The 23,142-nt window shown below is 31.8% G+C and overlaps 1 protein-coding gene across 2 annotated transcripts in view; it reads right to left on the bottom strand.

Moving 5' to 3' along the window:
- The window catches only part of Vps13c (vacuolar protein sorting 13 homolog C), a 196,215-nt gene that overhangs the window by 13,864 nt on the left and 159,209 nt on the right, over nt 1-23,142 (bottom strand). The window contains exons 65-80 of one of the 2 annotated variants that reach the window (XM_027925084.2): nt 21,913-22,148; nt 16,856-16,997; nt 15,712-15,852; nt 14,752-14,833; nt 14,572-14,641; nt 13,856-13,967; nt 13,613-13,726; nt 11,634-11,773; nt 9,718-9,799; nt 8,626-8,739; nt 7,850-7,925; nt 7,412-7,575; nt 6,099-6,144; nt 3,126-3,249; nt 2,535-2,649; nt 1,413-1,662 (exon numbers count right to left, since the gene is read on the bottom strand). In XM_027925084.2, the coding sequence (XP_027780885.2) occupies nt 1,639-1,662; nt 2,535-2,649; nt 3,126-3,249; nt 6,099-6,144; nt 7,412-7,575; nt 7,850-7,925; nt 8,626-8,739; nt 9,718-9,799; nt 11,634-11,773; nt 13,613-13,726; nt 13,856-13,967; nt 14,572-14,641; nt 14,752-14,833; nt 15,712-15,852; nt 16,856-16,997; nt 21,913-22,148 (1,782 nt within the window). In that variant the 3' untranslated portion in view covers nt 1,413-1,638. Of the gene's footprint in view, nt 1-1,412; nt 1,663-2,534; nt 2,650-3,125; nt 3,250-6,098; nt 6,145-7,411; nt 7,576-7,849; nt 7,926-8,625; nt 8,740-9,717; nt 9,800-11,633; nt 11,774-13,612; nt 13,727-13,855; nt 13,968-14,571; nt 14,642-14,751; nt 14,834-15,711; nt 15,853-16,855; nt 16,998-21,912; nt 22,149-23,142 lie in introns of those variants that run through there. The other variant, XM_027925076.3, reaches the window with a different exon arrangement.

Below are 23,142 nucleotides of genomic sequence, written 5' to 3' on the forward strand. Positions count from 1 at the left end.
TTTAAATTGCAATACACCAGGAAAATAAAAAATTACTGCATTTATCCAAGAGCCTTGGGAAGGGTAAGTATTGGTGATGATCAAGAAAGCATCTTTAATCATTATTGTGCTTGATTCTCATAGAAAACTGTACATGTCATGACCTGCTTGCCTCACTTCAATTACCTAGGCACAGGAAAAGCCTGTCAGCTACTCTTAATACTTACATGTTTGTTATACTTGGTCTCTTACAGAAGTCTTTCTTTCTTTCTCCACCTCTCTCTCTCTCTCTTTTTTTTTTTTTTTTGTGGTGTGCAGGGGATTGAACCCAGGGCTTTCTGCATGCTAGACAAACACTCTACTACTGAGCTACATCCTCAGCCCCTTGGGAAGAAGTAATATTTCTTCCATATGTCCAGCACAGGCTGGTCTTTCTTTTTTCTTTAAAGTGTTTGTTTTTATATGTGAAGTATTTAATTATTTAAATAATTGCAGTTATCAAAAAATACATAATCCAATTGATAGTTTCACTATCTTCAAATTTACAACACATTAGAAATCTAAGTTTTACTTTGGTTTCAATTTTGGGGAGAGTGTGAAAGGTGTGAGACAAGATATCTTAAAAAGAAATTCAAATGTAACTTACAGAATTAACTTATGGGAGTAATGATTTTAAAATGATAATTTATAATCATTATTATTTTGTTCTCATTAAGATGAATCTTCCCTAAGGATTTAAAAGCAAAAAAGGTTTGGTTTTTAAAAATAAATACATATTCAAAAACCACATAATTTGCCTAATTACATATTCTACTTCTATTTATAAAAAGTAAACCAAACAATTCTGAAATAAGCATAACTAACAAGGAGATTAATTTTTTTAAAACTCTAAATACTTAAGGCTGAAAATGTATGTAACATAATTAAAAATTATTGCTATTTATTTAGGAATAGTACTAAGGGATTATAAAAGAAAACACAGAGGTTGGGTTGGGGATGTGGCTCAATGGTAGAGTGCTCACCTAGCGTGTATGAAGCCCTGGATTTGATCCTTAGCACCACAAGAACCAAGGGGTGGCGGTGGAGAGGTGTGGAGAAATAGAAACACTGAAAGAACATATTCTCAAAATTCATGTGCCAGCTCTCATTTGAGGATGAATTCAGTTCAGTTATTAAAACATGTACCCCACTCATAGTCCCATACTTGAGCAAATTTAGAGTGATTTGTGAAGCTGAGATGGGTGTAATTCCATCATCAGGACTCACAAACATAAAAAAGTTATTTATTAGACTGGACATAATAACTATCCCCTTTTTCAACTTTACATGAAATGCACATGAACATCACCTGAAAAGGTAAGATTTTCAAAATAATAGTATAAATGTCTACTTCTGGACCCAGCAGTCTTTCTCCCATTAATAGAGAACAGAGATTTCCTGTATTCTTTTATTTTTTATGGGGATCTCTTAACCCTGTATAAGTATTACCAGATATAATACCATTTTCATTTGTAGTCATTACTGAAAAAAGTTGAGAGGGAGGTGAAAGCCATAAAGAAAATTTCACTAAAATTGACTCTCAATCAAATTCACACACAATTAATACCACAGTTTGTTTTGAGTTTTAAGGATGAAATCAAGTAGTAGTATAGGAAACATTTACTCCTGTATTTCCAGTTCTTGCTGTGTAGGCAGAAAAAGAAAGAAAAAAAAGTTAGAAACACACAAAAAGTTTAAACATAGTCATATATAATAAAAAGCAAAGGTTAAAAACAATTAAGAGTCATTTTAATATCAAGAGGAACATATTTATTTCTTTTGGGGGAAATCAGTCATGGGAGAATAGCAGTTTATACATGAATATATTACTTTAAATATAATAAAGTTAAAACTAAAACAAAATATAAAAACTTTAATTTTCAAGGTTTAATGAGATTATAAATCATATACACTCTTTTTTCTCTTCCTCCAGTTTAATGTACTTAAATAAACCTAGATGTACAAAGTAGTGCAAATAAATTAATTTGGTGGTGAGAAAAGAAAGAAATGACATTCCAGTATTTACCTATAAAACAGGAAACCAAAACTAACACCATTAACTACATGAGTTTCCACAGAAACAGATATAGCCTATGACATCTTCTGATATTATCTTTCCTGCACACACACACAAAAGCTTTATTCCTGTGCCAAAAAAAAAGTTACCCATTATTTCCATTTAAAATGTTATGTTAAAATTAAAAACAGTCAAATTCTACTCTACAAATCATTTATAATCCTTCAAAAAAGTTCACGATTCAGGGACTTAAAGACCCATCCATGAAATTCTCACCCTTGAAATCTTTTTTTTTTTTTTTTTTTTTTAAATTAAGTATCACTCATGGGCTTGGGTCGTGGCTCAGTGGCAGAGAGTTTGCCTCTCACATGTGAGGTACTGGGTTCGATTCTCAGCACCACATGAAAATAAAACAAAATAAAGATATTGTGTCCATGTATAACTAAAAAATATTTTAATAAAAAAAATATCACTCATGACTGTGAAGAATAGAATTTACCTCAAATAAGTCATAGCCCTCAGATTCTTGTCTGTCATATGGACGAATGATACCATCTTCCTGAATCAGGCGTGGGGGACGGAGGCTAGACACTTCCTCAGTTGATTCTGCTGCCCTGAATAAGAAAGCAGAAAAAGGGTAAGAAACTAAGTGAGAATCTTTCAAAATAATACAATTATACATGCTGATTAGACACATAAATATTTTATAAAAATGATCAATAATTTTAAATAACTTGTCCAAGATAAAACAAAAAAACATTAAATCCATGACTATCTGACTCTAAGGCCCTCACGCTTTTCTTAAGGAAAAGAAAATGTCAAATAGTAAAAGCACAGATTGGATTATTTACTCTTTGAATCCTTGGTACCTGCGAATCAAAAGTATGAGCAAACATCTGTGGAATAAAAGAGAAACTGAGCCATAAAATGTTTTTTCTTATTCCTTTCTGGTAGCACTTTACCTTGTAAAGCTGAAAAGCTTCCAATGAAACATAGAGCTTTAAGAGCAGGCAAAACATCTCATCTATCTATGCAGTCCTAGTACCAATTAGAACACAGAAACAGCTCACACACAACATGCTCTCCATACCTCTGAATGCCTTGGAAAGTACTACTGGCCATATCTATGATTCCACCAGTTGGACGAGCCACCGCACCCACAAGCCCTTTTCCAATTCCTTTAAAGAATCCAGCAGCTCCCTCCTTTTTGGCACCTTCAGAAAACCATAAATAATGAATATAAGATATTTTAAAATAAGCAAAAACCTGAGCCAAACTTGAAGTAGGACAGAAAAGCCTGAACACCTAAGGAATTTTCAGGAAGCAGGTTTATTGACTGCAGTCAGTCCAAATTCTCTGATCAGAGATTTTGGCAATTCTTTGAACTATATTTATAGCTAGTGGGAGGAGGGGCTTAGAGGTTTTACATGACAAGTGCTTTACTTCCATCCTCTAGACCAGGAGTTTTGCAAGTTTTTTTTTTTTTTTTTCCTGCAAACCTGGCATTTACAAAAAGAGGAAACTACCAACCACGATATCCTCTGCATGCAGAAGTTTTTTCTTTTCTTTTTTGGTACTGGGAATTGAACTGGGGGTGCTCAACCACTGATCTACATATGCAACCCTATTTTGTATTTTATTTAGAGATAGTATCTTACTGAGTTGCTTAGCACCTCACTTTTGCTGAGGCTGGCTTTGAATCTCAATCCTCCTGGAGCCTAAGCCTCCTGAGCTGCTGGGATTACAGATGTGTGCCACCTTGCCTGGCTAGAAGTTTTTTCTGACATCATATGTAAGAAGCTTTCTGAGAAAAGGGGGGGATTTACAAGCCACAAATATGGTGGGGGTTTCTGCTTAATTAATGGTGAGGGTCTCTCGGTAGGGGGGTCTCTGACCTGCTTCAAATCCAGAAAACTTCAAGAATTTGAAATTCTGAACAAGTTAAATTTAAATTTAATGTGATAAAATCGTGGTTCTCTAAGTGTTAAATGCAAATTCACCCCAGACCTCCTAAATCAGAAATTAGAAGGTGCAGGGACAGCAATCTATGTTTTAATAATCACTTCATCAAATCCTTAAGGCATGCTCAAGTTTCAGAACTATTGACCTAAGAGTTTAGTCAGCATTAGTGACTGGAAGGTCTAAGAACTGACAGGAAAACCTTCTCTCTCTCTCTCTCTTTTTGTGACAACCATCAAGATTTTTCAAGCAGTGTACTTTTAAAAATTATAACAACCTTATTGCAAAAGTTTTCACATGAAACAAAGCCTATGGCCATTAGCAATCTTCCTCCATTCTCCATTTTCCCCTACCCTTCCTCACTTGATCCTACCACCCAGTTTACTTCCTTTCCCTGCTCCCTCCCCAGAGCTAGGAAACCATCTAGAGAAACTTCCTATCTTTATGGATTTTCCTATTCTGGATTTCAAACAAATGGAATCACTGAACATGTAGACTACTATACCTGGGCTCTTTTTACTAAGTATCATGTTTTCAAGCATAGGTGTCTTTCATCTTGTAGCATGTGTTCAAGCATAGGTGTCTTTCATCTTGTAGCATGTGTTAGTACCTGATTTCTTTTTATAATTAAACCCTATTCCATTGTATAGATATGCCATGTCTTAATTTATTCATTCATCAGGGGAGAGACATTTAGGATTTTTCTACATTTTGTCTACAGTGAATAATGCTATGAATATTCACATACAAGCTTTTGTTTGGACACCTTTTTCAGTTCTTTTGGATATATATCTTTGAGAAGAATGACTGAGTCATATGGTAACTCCAGGTTTAACCTTTCGAGGCAAAGCCAGATTATTTTTCTCCAACATGGCTGTACTTATTTATATTCCCACCAGCGGGGCATGAGGATCATATCTCTCCACATTCTCTTTAACACCTGACTTTAGTAGTAGGTGTAATGTAGTATCTCACTGTGGTTTGATTTACATTTCCATGTGACCAATGAAATATGTTTACTAGCCATCTGTATATCTTCTTTGGAGAAATGCCTATTCATGTCCTTTGCCTATTGAGTTATAAGAGTTCTTCACATACTCAAGATACAAGTCTCTTATAATTTGCAAAAAATTTTCTCCCATCCTGCAGCTCTTTTCCTTTTCTTGTTGGTGCCCTTTGAGAAACAAATATGTTAAAATTTAATAATGTCCAGTTGACACACATCTAGAAAGGCTTTACCTAACCCAAAGTAATAAAGATTTATTTCTATATTTTCTTTTGAGTTTTATACTTCTGCTCTTATATTTATGCATTTAATCTATTCTGAGTTATATAGTTTCTCTGTTACATTTATGAATTTAATCATAAATATACAGTGTAGGTAAGGGTTCAATTTCATTTATCATGTGGATACAAGATGTCTCAGCACCATCTGTTAAAATGATCATTCTATTCTATAGAATGGACACAACCTAGTGTTCAAGGAATAGGCTTATAGTCCTAAAAGGAATGGGAACCCCTGTCAAAGATCAATTAACCATAATTGTAAGGATTTATTTCTGGACTCTCAATTGTATCCCATTGATCTATTTGTCTATACTAATATCAGTATCAAGCTTAGTTTACTGCAGCTTTATACTGTAGTAAGTTTTAAAGTTGGAAAGTGTAAGTCCTTCAATTTTGCTCTTTTTTTTTTTTTTGAGATTGCTTCCGCTAATTTAAGACTCTCCAATTTATACATAAATTTTAGATTCATCTTGTCAATTGCTGCACAGAAGTCACATGGGCTTTTGATAGGAATTATAACAGAGAGCACATTATTTTTTTTAATGGGAATAAAAACAAATAAAAAAACAAGCCAATTGCTCCTAAGGGCCCCAAAGAATCTAGACTGTCGATGGAACTGTTGAAACCTGCACTCAAAGTCTAAATCACAGACACTACATAATCTTTCTGCTTTCTGAAGAAAATATATTACAGTTGAAGACTATGTATATAAAATATAGTCCGTACTCTCTCTATTAAACATCTAGTAGTAACAACAACTGCTAGTCAAGCATCAGCTCTTCCAGCTCTGCACAGGAAGGAGCCCATCTCAACCTACCTTCCACAGGCTTTGTTATTATTCCTGTCACTCCACCAACAACTCCCTGGGGAAAAAAAAAAAAATCAGTCACAGCCTTGACTGAAGGGAAGGTGCTTCATTTTAAACCAACACTAGGGGTCTCTACACACATACTAGAAACGATTGCTTTTTAAAAAACAGGACTTGATAATGTGAACAACATGCACATATAAGTGAGCACTGTGATTTTATAAATATTAAATCACAGAAAATTTTAAATTAGAACACCTTACAGAAGTAAAATCTTATAATAGAAAGAGCAGTAAATAAAAATATTCTAACTCCGGTTCTGGTATATTCAGCTATATAATCCAGGCAGTTGATTCATTATCTGTAAGCCTCAATTTCTACGTCAGTAAAAATGAGTAGAGTGAAATATCTCTAAGATCTAATTACAAATTTTAATGAGATTACTTTGCAAATTAGTGAAAGTGTAGAAAACTGAAAATAAAGGAAACTCCCAAGGTAGCAAGTAATCCTGACAAAGTACTTTAGAGTATATAACAGACATTAAAAGTCACTGGCTCAAACACAGCAGTTGCAGTTTCCTAAAATTATTTCCAAACTTAAAATATTAAAGTACTTACATGTTCTTAATAATTTCAAGTAATGGTACTAACTAAAATTACTTTTATATTCTGTAAACACATAGAAAGAGAACTGAACACACATTAAACTGAAAAGATTACATACCTCTAGAAAGCGGTGAGGGGTGATAAAAAATACTCTAGCTTTATCTATGTTGTTTTAATACTTTTTATTAAAAATAGAACTTAAATGTTCTTGTAATGATTTGTAAGGAAAGAATTCACTCAGTACCTATATAATTAAGCAGTAGTCACATGATATCTACATAAGTTTAGAAGTTTTAAAAAGCAATGAAAGGCAGTTCCTGGTTTATCACTTAAGTTTCATACATTCCTTGCACAAAAATGGATGACTAGAGGACTAAATCTGCCTCTCAAGAGCCCTTCCTCCCTCTAATATCACCACTACCATATTCCCCTGCTGCTCACTTCCTCCCCTTCCACACTAGGGCTAAGGTGCCATCAATTAGAGATATCCCAGTCCAAATGGAAAACTATGTTGGGGATTTGGGAATAGCACTGGTGGAGCCAGGGAGGAAGGAGAGCAAAAAGGAAACCACAGCTCCCAAAGTTATCACTATTGCTACTCTGACAGACCTAGACTCATAAGTGGCATTCTAAGTTTCAAATGATAGCTAGAGTGCATATTTTAAAGTATACATATATAAAAGTCAAGGGTTTTTGAAGAGTCAGCTGGAGACTTACTCGCAGAAAGCCCTTCCCTCCTCTGGCCAGGCTGTCTCCAAAATCTTTAGGCTGTCGACCCATCTCTTCTCTTCTTTTTTGCTGATATTCCTTGTCCATTGTAATTGCTGCCAAACCTTTCCCAACAGAACCTGTGATTCGAGATACAACTCCTGCTGCACCACCTACAAAAAGGCCCAGGAGAGTGAGTCACATTGTTTCTTTAGAAAACCATCATCACAGTACACAATATACAACTGTTTTAAACTAATAGGTGCTCAAAATCCTCATATGCAAAAATGTAGAAATTATTTTTTGCCATTTATCAAGAAGAGGAATAAACTTATTTAAATAAAGTACAGTGATTCAACACCATCAAGTTATACTAGAAAATCAGCAGGCTACTTTTATTTTCCATTTAAAAATAAGGAAATATACACACACATAGGTGATACATACCTACTGTGTGTCCAAAGAGACTTCTTACTCCAATCACTAATCCTTCAGCAAATTCTTCAGGGCCTTGAACAGCACCCTGGCTCAAAGAAAAGTTTACTACTTAAAATTTAAATTAGTTTAAGACATTCAATCTAATATTTCAGGGTTTCTGTGAAGACACAGAATGTGTTATGATCCATAAAGACTGGGATGCAACAATTTTTATCCTATATCCCGAATAATGACACCACACCCACTGTGATAGAAAATATTTTAAACACACATGACCTCAGAGGATTCCATAAGATGACAAATTTAACAGGTGTGAATCATAGGCTTTAATTACAATCTGAAGTTGGCCTTCCAGTATAAAGTTCCTTTAGAATGCTCAAACTGACTACACTAGCAATAGACTAAGTCCACATATTTTGGACTCTTTGTTCTTTCATTTATTCTTTCTGTGTTGTCCTATTAAAACCCTCACTATACTAGGCTCCTGAACAAGTCTGTTGAAAGCCTGAATATGAAGCAAAGTCAGTTTTAATGCCCCATTAATCCTTTTGTGGAAGACATGGGCACATTTATTGCCCAGAAGAGCACTAGACATGCTCATTTAGTTTTAAAATAACCTTTCAATATCATCTCAAGTACTTTTAAATAAAAAATGTAAAATTGATTTTTAAGTATTTAAACATTATTCAGTTCCTAGATACAATTAAAATATGAATTATTATTTGTCAATAAAAATAGAATATCCATTTTTCTATATGTATACTGAAATTAAAAAAAAATAATACCTGGAAAGGTTCATAGAACAATGCTTCCACTCCTTCAGACAGACCTCTAATTAATCCAAATGGGTTTCCAAGCACATCTAAGCCCAATACAAGGACATACATCTGTTTTAAAAACTAAAGAAGAAAAAAAAAAACAGTAAATTATTTACTACTGTTGACAGAAACAACATCCAGCCACACTTAATAGGAAAAAAGTGGGGATGCTGACTAAATTAGGTTTGTGTTTTCAGGCAAGCTGGTAGAACAACAACTACATACATTACCAGATCTTCAATATTGTAAGTACAAGGCACTGTGTTACACTTTACATGGAGCTCTCAAATTAGACAGAACTAAGTTTAAGGCACAGTCTGTTAATAAGCAGTTATGTGACCTTGGACAAGTCACTTAGTCTCTATCAGCCTCAGCCTTTTCATCTATTAACACAGGAGGTTATACTCATGTTGCATGGTGAGAATATATTAAATGAACATGTAATTCAGTAATTGTTAGTTGTTTTTTATTGTATTATCATCACTTTTACTAATGAACTACATGAAGAATAATTATTAACTGAAAAAATGGACAATATAACTTATTTGAACATATAATAATAATAATGTCTATATTACTATAGGTGAAAAGATCTTCCAGAAGAAGATGGAAAAAGAAATATCACCATGCAGCTCCATGGCACAGCAATGGTACTTGAGTGGCCTGAAACAACTACTTTTTGTATACACACCCAAACCATGAAGTGACTGATGCAAAGGAAGGAAACTGGCTTAGAATTCCTCCTACAACTCCACTAGACTACATTTAGAAACTGCTGTCACCGAAGAACTTAAGTTAATGATTCCAAAGTCACTATTATTTCCCAAAGTTGAAAAGGTATTACTGCAAAGGGAAAATAGCATGGGAATAAATTTTAAAAGGAATATAAAGAGTGGTAGAAGAAAGAAAAATTAATCATTTAAGAAATCACTAAGTATTGAGATTACAAATTGAGGTAAATATGTAAACATTACCACACACTATACAATTACATGCAAATATTTTGCTTAAATATTTTATGAAGTATATTCCTTATGAGCTACTATGATGGGAAATTACCTGCTCACTGTAATGCCGAACAACACTCCACATGAGCTGATCTCGCTTGTAAAACTGGTATCGAATTTCATAATAAGCAAGTCTGGGAGGAGAAAAAGGAAAGATTTAATGATATTAAGATTATTTTCTGGACAAATGTATGATATATGATATGTCAAGATCAATGTAATGTTTTGAGCAACCAATACATTTCTGATGTTTAAAATTAAAAAAAAGAGATTATTTTCTGAAAAAAAAGGACTTGAAATTTCAGCAATAGCTGAAATAACTAGTCATAGTTATTTCTTTCACAATTAACTTTGTATATCTGCCACATACAATTTATGGTTGATGTCTTATCATTATGGTAACAAAATTATTATAAATATAGTATAGTTTCATAAATTTTTCATAAACAAAAAGAGTAATAGTTTAAAAAAGTCAACAATCATCCACCCATACCATAATTTTTAAGTTTGTTCTCATTTCCCACTTTGAATTCTTTCTTTTCTGTGCAACTATAAAATATCTAAAACATTTTGTATGCCACTTTTATTCTAAACATTGTGCAAACATATTTCTCTATATCTTTATTCAAAACTCCTATGTCATCATTTTGAGCAGATGCCTAGCATTCCGTTTTGTGGTGGTGCCATAAAGAACAATGGTCAGACATGCCCAATTTCTGGTTTAAAAAAAAAAAATTAATGTTACCATGTGTATATTTTATGTAACTCTCTGGTTGCATTTTAAAGTTTCTTAAACTGAATTCCCCCATAAAACAATTACTAAGGGAAAGATAACAATAACATATGTGTGATATATATACATGTATATATTTATGATGTAAATATAATATTATATCTCAACACACACACTCACATCCTTCCATTCATACCAAAAGAATAAAAAAGTGCACATTTTTTAGATCCAACTCGCTCTAGTACTAGGATTACTCATATTTTGAAATCTTTGACAAATTATATATATTGTAAAAATAAAGTCAGACAACTCCAATACCTGTCAATCATGATCTGTTTTGTAAATTATCTCTTATTTTCCTATGGCTATTATCTTTAGATTTTTTTCATCAATGCTCAATATTAAGATGATTTATCACCTCTGTCATAATTATCAGTATTTTCCAGTTTTTTCCTTAATTGTTTTCACCAATTTTGCTATAAAGTGGTCTCTCCCTCTCTCACTTTGCAGTGATGGGTGTCAAATGCAGGACCTTGCACAACCTAGGCTAGAGCTTTACCATTGAGTTATATCTCCATAATTTTTATGTAGTCAAAATATCTTGTATTTTTTTTCTCAGTGCTTTTAAGCTTGAAAGGACTTCTCAAAATTTGATAATAATTAACTTCTCTTAAGTCTCTTCACTTTGAATTTTGTATTTTATCCTTCATTTCCTCTGAAATTTAGTGCACATGTGAGATGAGAAATGGACTTTTTTGTATTCCCAAGTAACTATTTGTTCTAATACCTTAGTTAAATATTGAATTCAAATAATGATTGAATGTACATTTGTCTGTCATACATAAACATTCTCACATTAAATGTAGCAAGGAGTTCTTATTTCCAACTTTGCTAAATGGTTATACTGAAATCTTACCCAACTGCTACATATTTCTTAAAATAACTATTTTAAAATACAGTTCCTTTACAATATTCTATACTAAAATAATTCCATTTTTATTCTACATTCATGCATTATCTAGATATGAGTATCCAAAAAAATTCACCCTTAATTGTAACAAATAAAATAAGCATACCTAAAGTATATAAAGAAATGAACCAAACTTTTCAAGTATGAGTAGTAAGAGACATCTATTTTCTAGTCTAATGTGGTACAAATGGAGAGGATATCCAGGAACATAACCTTGGCACAAATGGTACAAATGCTTTCCAATGAACTTTAACAAAAGTCTTACTTGAATATAAGGTCATCCACATCAGTTAGAGTAGCACCTATGCTTTTCAACAGCAGGTTAACAGAATGAATTGCAATCATTTCCTGTTTTTCTTTGTCTGATTCTTCACCTCCAGAACCCAAAGACAGACTCAAATGCAACTGAAAGAAAAATCATGTTCAATAAATGAAACATAAAAACAAAAAAATTAAATACTTAGGTACCAGATTGTCGGATGCAACCAAATGTATCCTTCAAAATCAATTTGATTCCCAATCTATTCCTGTGAACATTACACAGAATATACTTTTGATTCTCATTTTTTTTGATAAAAAAATTACAGTCTAACTCAAAAAGAAAGCTCTATTTGAAGTATAAATACCATTTTCATATGGAGGAGAGCTTTCACAAAAATGGCATAATCATCTTAAGAAAAAAAAACATGTCGCAAGTAGTCTGCCATCAGAACAATGGATATTACTTATTTTCAATTAAAGTAAATCATTTATGGAAAAATTAAGATAATAACTGATATAACTATGTCACAACAATAACATGACAAATATGGTAATAGTTAGCAAGTTGCCATAAGTTTTTAAAAGAGTAATAAGGTTTTCAGCTTCCATAGACACTCCCACTGATTACTTAAATGTGGGATTTTCCCATTTCCATCTGGCTTACATTTTTTGCTGTATCAACACTGGCGTATAGTGCAAGAACACATATATAAAAGATAATTCAACATGACAAATAAAGTTGATCACTCTCCTTTCTCATTCTGCATTTTTTAGGCATTTTACCTAAATGATGTAGAGCTCGAGTAGAATGGACATAGGGTGAGGCCAGGAAAACCTGGTTTGTTTTTTCTTTAATGTGGATTACCCATGTGTAAAGTCAGGGAGTGTTGAGGTCCAGGAAGATAAGCTCAGGTGGAAAGAGCTCCTACCTTTCCCTAAGGCAAAATCACCAAGTACTAAGAAAATAACTGTGGCTCATTATTCAACTTCATGGCACAATTCCCAGTGTGCCTAAAAACATGAGTAAGTAAATCACCTTTAATACTCCCCAAGATTATAAATTCCATGAAGTTATTTTGTACCTCCATGGCAATTTTATAACAGGCATTCAGTAAATTTTTGTTGAAGGTATTGTTTAACCCCATAAATAACTGATTTTCATTTACTCGTAAGAAATTGTGTATAATATATCATATAAAACAATATAAATCTTACACTTGATACTGTTGCTATGTCTGATACCATCAAACTAATATATAAATTTAAAATAATTCTATTTTATAAATCCATTCATTTAGCTGAATAGATTGAAAATGAAAATGAAACTGCTATCAACAGTTTTTGAGAATGTAAAGGATCATCGATATTTTAAAGAGTTACTTAATTGTAAATCTGGCCCATTACACAAGTTCAGAGCATTATGGTTGATAGCATTTGTATATTTGCTAGCTGTAGTCTTCCCCTGTAAAAGCAAAAACAACAAAAAGGGAAAAGGAAATGGGTTCATAAAGCACAAAATCAGGCAAGTGAAAGGTATCCAATTTTCCACTTCCTTAGTTACAAACAAATTCTGGAAATGAGAAGAACACCCCATGAACAGTATACTACCGACTTCAGCGTTTTCACATTCTGGTCAAGAGCACTCATAGCTTACTGTTTAGACAGTGCTAGTAGTTACAAAGTGCAACCAAAACATTAAATCTTGGTGAGCACTGCTATGCTTAATTAAGAAGTGCCTTTGTCAGCTTCTTCCTTGAATAAAGAGGTGATTAATTCAAGACTAGAGAACATGATCTGATGGTTTATCTGTGAGAATTATGACTGACATACATTACAGAGAATTGTCTTAATTATTATGATTAATCAAACAAAGTTCCTGGCAAATAATGTGATGAAACAAATAAGAAGCTACATTTAAACACAGACCCTTTAAAAGTTCTAAAACAATTTCACTAAATTTTCAAGATAATTATTATAACAAACCTTAACAGGAGATATATGGAAATGTTCAAAGAAACTAAGAATTGACATATCAGTCATTGATGTCTCCATTAATTCTGTGTTTAGAGCATCGATATCTTGTTGGATTAATTTTGTCTGAAAAAAATTAAATAGAAAAATGTAAATTTTTTTATCTACTATAATTTGCTCAGAAACTTTTTATCTATTATAATTTGATTTAAATTTTTTAACTTTATATTTTTCCCAAGGAATAAAAATCGTTACCCGTTTTCTTTCAGCTTCTGGATCAGTTGTTGGAGTGAACAGTGCAATAATAGCTCCAAGAAATCCTTGATCAACTTTTAAGGCCATTTCTTGAATAAGGACCATAAAATACCTATGGAAAAAAAAATTAAGATGGAAAAGGGTTTCAATCAATCCTGGTGATTTTCAATGTTAAAACTATGATTTTATCAAAGTCCACAGTAAGATCTTATTTCTTTGTCTCTTAAAAATCATGTTAATAAGATTGAAGTCTACTTAGACTGATACTTTCAGTACACTAAAAACTTCACTGAGGTAGTAGAGAGGTACTGAGTAATACTGAGGTAATATATGGTATTAATAGCACTCAGAAGTCCCAAGCACTCAAATGTATCGTGTCACAGTAAACATAATTATAATTAGAAGATGTAGCAAGAATCACCCAATTTTTAAAGTGTATAGCAAGTGCTTGAAAGAAGACAGCTCACAAATACATACTTCATTTCTTTTTCACTATTTTATATTCTAAAATAGTGAAGGTGGTTGAAGGAATTCTACATTTTAAAACATGCACTATTATATAAATACTCAAAAAAAAATTACTCAACCAAAAGTACATTAATAGGTTCAGTTGGAAAATAATTTTTATACAGAAGTCATTTTCAAAAAGAGTAATATTTAGTTTCAAAACAGAGTGTTTTAAATTCCTTTAGATAAACAGCAGAAATCTTTCTTACTTGAATTGTAAGACTTTGCTGTACTCATTAAATCGTGTGATGATACTCACATCAATGAAAGGTTTGGGCTCTAAAAGAAAAAAAAAAGAATAAAGGTGAAATTATCAAAGCTTAATACTAGGTCAAACTAAGGTCTAACTTCTATGAATAAGGTATACCTGTATTTCTTTTGTTTTTTACCTGAGTCCAAAGCAATAGATTTTGGAGGGGCCACAGGATGAAATACAACAGGGAACATTGTACCTGGTAACTGATTATCAACCTGAAAGAAAAGGAAATCAACTGAGCAAAATTTTAAATTATTTAGACATAAACTTTCAGTTTCACAGGTATTATGAAAAACATTAATTTAATCTTAACTATCAGCACATACATATGGTACCAATAAAATTTTTACTTTAAATCTTTAAAACTTTTTATACACTTCAGAAAGGATAAGCCATTATATAAAATAACAGCTGTACAATTGTATTAAGAATTGTACATCATTAATGCAAATATCTGTACCTGCATCACACAGGATTTCAAAGTTCTACAGTTTAAATAAAATACAAGAACAGACTGAACATGAAAACAGAGGATAAGCAGAAATAAGAAAAAGAATAAAAATGTCCTAAATAATACTTAATGGTTAAAAGGAAGTACAGAAGGGAGGCTGTGAGACAGTAAGCAAGCAAGTCCCCCAAAATAACTTCCAATAAAGCCCTGCTCTTTGCTAGGAAGAATGGGTGAACAAAATCTTATTTGGAATCCCTTAAAATATTTCAAGAAAAATTTAAAAATCACATAATCTCAGTCTAAGAAAATACTCTTGGCAGGTTAAATGGTCAACTCAGTCTCACAATGGTTACACGGTCTCTAGACTTGGACTGTGGGTGAGATGCTGAATCCATGGAATATAAAAACAAAAAGAAAAGATACAACTTATGGGTTGTATGTATGTATGTATGTATGTATGTATTTATTTATGTGCGGAGGACCTCACACATGCTAAACATGCACTTCACCACTAAGCTACACTCCCAGGCACCCCAAAATTGCCTATTTCAATGTAGATTATAACAATATAAAAAAGAAATTTCATTTCCAAGATTCCCAAAGTGATTAGAACATCCATTTAATTGAGGATGACAATCTTACCTGAAGCCAGTACAACCTGGCCCTTAAACTTCTCTGGTGAGGAGACTGCTTAAATTCAACTTGAATTCCTGATAAAAAGTCTCGTTTAATAGGGCACTGAACAGGGAGACGCATTTCCATTGGAACTTTACCAAAATTAACCTGGGGAGAAAAAAGCATATTTTTTTCTCGGATTAGTTACCCTATTTTAAATATCTGTTTCCTCATCAGGCAGAAAGAAAAGGTTATTTTTATCTCAACAAAAGAGATAACTATATTAAGGTGATCTATTAAGATTTCTGAAGTAGAAGCCATCACTTTTCTAGCAAATTACTAGAAAAAGAAGAATTCTATAAGTTTTCAATTATAGATGTAATACTTAAAAATTATTTATATAAAAAATTTAACAGTAAAGGAAAATTCCAGCTAATTCTAAACAACCTTTGTTACACAGCAAATAATTAATGGCTTATTTATCCTTGACACTAGTAGTATAGTTTATTTTTCACTGAAGCATAGCCAATACTAATTGGGGCATTCACAGAGAATGTAACAAACTCAATCTTCAGATATTAAAGACAAAGAGAAGCCAAAGTATATGACTAAACCAGATTGAGCTAAAAACCACTGTCAAGCTTCTGGAGTCTTCTTGGAGTAAAGATGACATTTTATTTCAGCTTTGTAAGGTCTCCTGGAGAGCACACCTTTATTTGTGGATATCTACCCACATCCAACAATCATTCAGTGAAACAATTTAATTGAGCAGGATTCATTATTTTTCATCAATGAAATACATAAAGCAGTCTTTATTTAACAATATACAGGTATCATTTGAAATATAAGAGAAAAAAATTTCAATAAGCAATCATGATTTCCCCACAGTATTACTAAAAACAAGTTCCATGAAAATGATTTGTAAATAGAACAAATTGCAAAAACAAAGACTTAAAGCCTGCTTAATAGTATGAGTTAATAACATTTTAATTCAAAATACACTAGCAATCCTACTACTAAATAAAAGTTTATTTACTAATATGTAAATTAATTTCTGCACACAGTGAGCATTAAAATTTTCTTTACTCCCAACAACAAAATAAACAAAGAAAAACTATAAAACTATGAACTACAAACATATAAGGCTTAAAACAAAAATATTTTGGCATACCTCAAAATTACTGTCTAGCTTAATCCAGCCACGGTCTCGTGATACTTGATATTTCTGATATGACTGTTCCAGTAAGATTATCTGCTTTTGACTAAAAGGCTTCCATTTCTGCTTTGGTTTCATCTCCCAAACAACACCAGAACTAAGATAATTCACACACAAAAAAATTAAATTAGAAATACATATATTTAAGTTTGTGGAACTACTATTCAACTCCAGATTAATGTGACTACTAGTTAACCATGGAAATTGTATTCATACAAGAGATTTTTTAAATACCAAACTATAACTGTGTAAAGATACATAAGGAATAGGGTCAGGAGAAAATATTTTTCAATCACACACTGATATCAATCAATTCAAGTATTGGCAAACTTTTTCTTCAAAGGGCAATGATGTTTTTGAGTATTGTGGGCTGACACAAAATCAAGATTATAATGTATGTAGTTAAGTATCAAGAAAAAAAAACTTCCATAAATTTTTTGAGGAAATTTAAAATATAAAATAACAACTGAGTATAATTTTTTAAAACAAAGGTCTATCAGATAAAAATATTATTCTATTAAGGTTTCTTAATATTAAAATCTACAAATATTCATCTATTAATGCTGATGTTGTAATGAATATCTACAATGTTTTTTCACACAGATATTGCTGAATACTGATATTAATATTTTATTTTTTAATTACTTTATTACTTGAAAGGCATTTATAAAATTCTACCTATTTCTTTCTCTTGATATTTGCTTTTTTAGCCTATTAATACCTTACAGGTCAATCATTTCCAGTGGAAGATTAAAGATTCTCAATTGCAAAAATTGATTCTGAAGTGTAGACATTTCTCTTGAATTTATATTAAAATCAGAAAAAAAATGTTGCTGGAACTGAAGGTGCAGGTCATAATTGAATCAGACATGATTCAATTAATTCCTTGTTGGTTAAAAACTTCATGGGACTGATGATGATTAAGTTCAGGGGACTTCATGAAGTTCACTATTGGACACTACGGGTTTGACAATATGGCAGATTCAAATATTTTCCATAAAAATCTGCTGACCAATAATATAATACAAAACATACACTTGAAGTGCTTCACACTTTGAAACCTTTGTCCAAGTCCTTTTCTGCTCCACACATCTTTTCCCCATAGTAAGTTTTATCTCAGAAGATTTTACCTAAGTTGTACTGAATTAGTATTTCTTCAACCTGTTTGAAAACATTCTTGCATATAAATATTCTATGTGAACTACTGATAAAGAATAAATCTTTGTCACTTCAAACTCAGCACTGACTTCTCAAATATACAGCAACTGAGCAGTACTAGGAACATCTGTTGACTCATCAGGAGCCATGGAAAAACACTCAGTATCATTTGCCCTGCCTTTTAATTGACTATTGATGTTGCTCTGAATGTCCTCAATTCTTTATGCAACTGTTCTCATGGAAAGGCTAATGGCCTTAGACAAGTTTATTTTCTGTGGACACATTTCTTTAGCTGCCACAATCAGACATGATTTAATTAACTCCCTATTGGTTAAAAAAAGCTTTCTGTGCTTGATCAACACAAATGAGTCATTCAGAAACTTACTTTGATTATAGCCTCATTTCTGTTGTTTTATTTTTGTGAAGAAATTCTGCTGCTATGAGATATTCTGTCATAAATTTTCTAATTTTTCTGGCCCTGGTTTTCCTGTGATTTTGAAATGCTGTCATGTGTGCCTAGTATGAAAATGTCAATATATTTGGTATTACTTTAGCACAGGTATAATATCATTAATTTAAAAAAAAGCTTTTGATTAAGAAGATAATCCATATTCCACTATAATGTAGAAGAGTGACATTCAAAGTCCACTATTCTTATTTTCACATGATGGATGCCCATTGAGCATCTTCACATGCAGTAAAAGCAATGTGTACATCACTCACTCTGATCAGTAGTATACTGTGCAGCATGGCTATGTTCCAGTAAAATTTTACTTATGAGCAAAAAAATCTTAAGTTCATATAATTTTCATGTATTACAAAATATTTTTGTTTTGGTTAAAAAAAATCTCCTTTACATTGAAGGCTATATAAAAACATGCAGTGAACTAAATTTGGCTTACTGATCATACTTTGCTGACACGTGCATTAGAGAATACCGTTAGCAATATGGCAAAATATGAATTGGTAAATTTTAATTTACATTGTTGATATTAGTCGACAGAATGTAAACAATGTCTTCATTATATAATATGTTTAGGGCATGAAGTCAGTGAAGGTACTGAGTAAATATAAATTTGTTGTAGTTGTTGATATAAATCCAAGAACTACACATAATAAAAACTCTGAGAAAACTAGGAATGGGGGGGAACTTCCTCAACTTAATAAAGGGCATTATTAAGATCAGGAATAAGGCAAGGACATTCATTCTCACCCTCCTATTTAACATTGTACCAGAAGTCCTAGATAGTGTAGCTGGACAATAAAATAAAACAAAAGGTCCAAATAATCTGAAGGTACAAATAATCTGAAGGGAAAATAATGCTACCTTTGTTCACAGATGACATCACTGTCAACACAGAAAATTTCAAAGAACTAACAAAAACATTCCTGTAATTAATAAGAAATTATAACAAGGTTGACAAGAAACAAGATTAATATTATTCAAGTCAAATGCTTTGATATGTTTGCAAAAAAACAACTGGAATTTCAAATTTAAAATAATATGATTTACCCTAGCACCAAAGAACTGAAATACTTAGGTACAAACAAAATATGTACATGATCTATATGAGGAAAACTACAAAAGACTGGTGAACAAAGTTGATGATCTAAGTAAACAGAGAAATAAACATGGATATAACAACTCAAGATTGTTAAGATGTCAGTTCTCCCAAATTAATCTACACATTCAGTCCAATCCCAATCAAAAAAGTATTTTGTGGATATCAACAAACTGATTCTAAAATTTATATGGAAAGGCAAAGAGACTTAAAAGATAAAATACTGAAAAAGAGAACAAAGTTGGAAGAATGATACCCTACTTTAAGAACTTTAATTTATTGGCCAAAAAATAGATGAACAGATCAATGGAAGGGAATAGAAAGCCCAGAAACAGACCCAAACAAATACAGTCAACTATTTTTTTTAAAAAATAAAGGTAACTGTGGAGAGAGAATAGTCTTTCCAACAAATATGTTAACGACTGATCATCCATATGCAACAAAAATGAATCTAAACATAAAGCTTTATTTTTCAAAAAATAAAAACTCAAATTGGAATGAAGAATTAATTGTAAAACGTAAAATTAGAAAACTCCTACAGGACAAAAGGTGAAAAATCTAAGTGACCATGGGTATAGCAATGACTTTTTATACACAGCAAAAGCACAAACCATGAAAGAGAAAAATGATAAATGGACTCCATAAAATTTTAAATTTTTGCTCTTTGAAAGATACTGTTAAGAAAATGACAAGAAGCCACAGACTAGGAGAAAATATTTGAAAAATAGATATCTGACCAAAGTCTGGCATAACAAATATCCAAAGAATTCTTAAAAATCAACAAAAAGATAGGAAACAACTGGTTAAAAATGGGCAGAAAAGATCCAGAGAGCTGAGGAAAAATATATTGAGTTGGCGAATAAGCCTACAAAGGATGGTCAACAACAGGGAACTGCAATTTAAAACAAAAAGGAGATTCCATACATATGATTCGAATAGCTAAAGTCAGTAGTTTCCAGAAGTTCAGGAAGGAGAAAGCCAGAGATGACAGGCTGAAAATAGGAGAGGTTAAGGCACTATATGACACTATAATGGAGAATATGTTTCCATACGTTTGTCACAAACAATTCAAAAAGCAAACCCTAAAGGAGACTATAGACTTTAGATAATAAAAATATATCAATATTAGCTGTAACAAATGTGCCACACTCTTGCAAGACCTTAATAATAGAGAAAACTTGGGAGTGTGCAATATAGAGGATCTCCATATTTACACACTATTTTTCTCTAGTTCTAAAACTGCAAACAAATAAAACCTATTTTAAAAATTATGCAACTTAGTATTCCTTTGAAACTTAGATGTTACTGAATTTGTATGATGATTTTAAAAATCAATCAAGTTATTAAGATGAATTTCACAAATGTCCTTTAACAGGTCAACCTAACAAAATATCATAGTGTCTATAATACTAAAGTTTAAAGAAGTGATATCAAAGAAATAAAGAGAAGGTAAAATTGGATATATAAGACTAAAAAATTATTTTCATATTTAGTTTAAAAATTCTCTGTAATATTGAAATGTAAGGACTTAATGGCATATGTGATACCATGTATAGTACCCATAGGTGTTTTGCAAAGTATGTTACATGCATTATCTGTGTTCTTATCTAATTTTACTTTCCTACTTAGCGTTAGGATTAGGAAAGTAAAATTCTCAACCTATGCTGGTTATATTTGGTATCATAATTATCATAACTATTTCATTTAATATCCCCAAGAAAGAATGAGTCTTTTATCAAACTCAGTGTGATTAAATAATAATAATAATGTTTTTCTTAAGTAGGTATAAACAGAACCAGAAAAAATAACTGTTCCATAAGTATTAAAAGTTCTCAAATGAAAGATTACTCATATCAAATCCAATTTCCTTTATGAACCTCTTTTCTAATTTATTTCTGATGGCTTTTCCTGACCCATGCCATTTTCTAGAACCTCTAACTGACAAAATGAGTAAGTTAGTTCCACCTGTTTACATTGCAAATATATATAATTCTTTGTAGCATTTCTCAGTGTTTTTATAGTTTATTTAAGAAAAACCACTCAATAAGGAAAGAAGAAACTACTTTCTTCCCCACCAAATGACAATGGATATTGTGACGGTAAAAACAATATCTTACTCATCTTTCTATCTTTTGGGATTTTCAGCCAGCTGTTTAATTATTCGGTAAGTTTTACTGCATGAATGTACAGCATAACAAATTCAGAAAGAGTATGTTTACTCTTATCAAATTGAATATTATAAACTCAGTGCCTTTTAAAGATTTCTGATGTTTTATCTTTCTTCTTGTATACCTGGTTATTCCAATGTATGAAACTTCCTGCTTATTTTCATTGTTCACCAATGAGAGCCCAAGACTGTGGAGAGACAAGGTTATTTCATGATCAGCCTGTTCCATTTCTTCTGCCTGCAGTGCTTTGGAAACCAAGGCAACATCATCGGTGAAAAGCAAAACTCTCTGGCGTCCATCTAGGAATGATACCCAATGTATCTGGATGTTTGCATCGTATGGAAACTGTCCACATTCATCCTGAGAAAAGAAAGACTTTTCATTAAAGCCACACATATTTTTTTTACTATTTAAGGTCAAAGGACAGTAACTGAGAAAGATTAGAAAACTGTTGTCAAACCCATAGTGTCCAATAGTGAACTTCATGAAGTCCCCTGGACTTAATAATCATCAGTTCTATGAAGTTTTTAACCAACAAGGAATTAATTGAAACATGTCTGATTCAATTATGACCTGAACCTTCAGTTCCAGCAACATTTTTTTCTGATTTTAATATAAATTCAAAAGAAATTTCTACATTTAGAAAACTTTAAAAAGCATGTCCATAAAATGGAAAACTCTTAACCAACAAATTTATAAATAAAACTATAATCTATGTTAAAATGTACCATTTTTTTCAAACAATGACAAAGATTAAGAGTACTTAGCATTTTTATATCTTAGTTTGTGCTGTCCAGTTAATGATCAAAGGGCACTGAGTTCTCAGAAGCAAGAGAATCCTTTGCTGGAACCAATGCCACAAGATAATTACTTGTATTCAAGCTGGAAAACAGTCTAGTTCAGATGTTTATTAGAAAAGCAACCTGATGCAAAACTAGCTTGATCTATTTTTATGTTTTAATAATTTATAACATAGCAAATATTTATGTAAATCACACTGCTAAATAGTCTAACTATGGTAATCAGTTTGAACTAAGTTTAAGAATAACCTTCGTGGCTAAAGGTTTTATATAGCACCTAAAACTATGAAGTTTGATTGGTTAGTGTTTTAGGAGACTAAATTAATATATTATTAATAAAATCCTTTTCAAAATTTTTATGCTAAACATAAACTTAACAGTTCCTTTCAACAGGCAATAAAAGTTCCTATTATATGCCTTTCCACCTTGTGTTTTGTTGGGAAAAAAAAAAAAAGATTTTACAAAAAGCACATTTTGTTATTGTTATTGTTTAAATTTTATTATTACTTTAAAAATATGCTGTATGGCAAAATTAACCTGTCCAATTTTTTTAA

Source organism: Marmota flaviventris, chromosome 2 (assembly GCF_047511675.1).
Source record: "Marmota flaviventris isolate mMarFla1 chromosome 2, mMarFla1.hap1, whole genome shotgun sequence".
Classification (NCBI taxonomy): domain Eukaryota; kingdom Metazoa; phylum Chordata; class Mammalia; order Rodentia; family Sciuridae; genus Marmota; species Marmota flaviventris.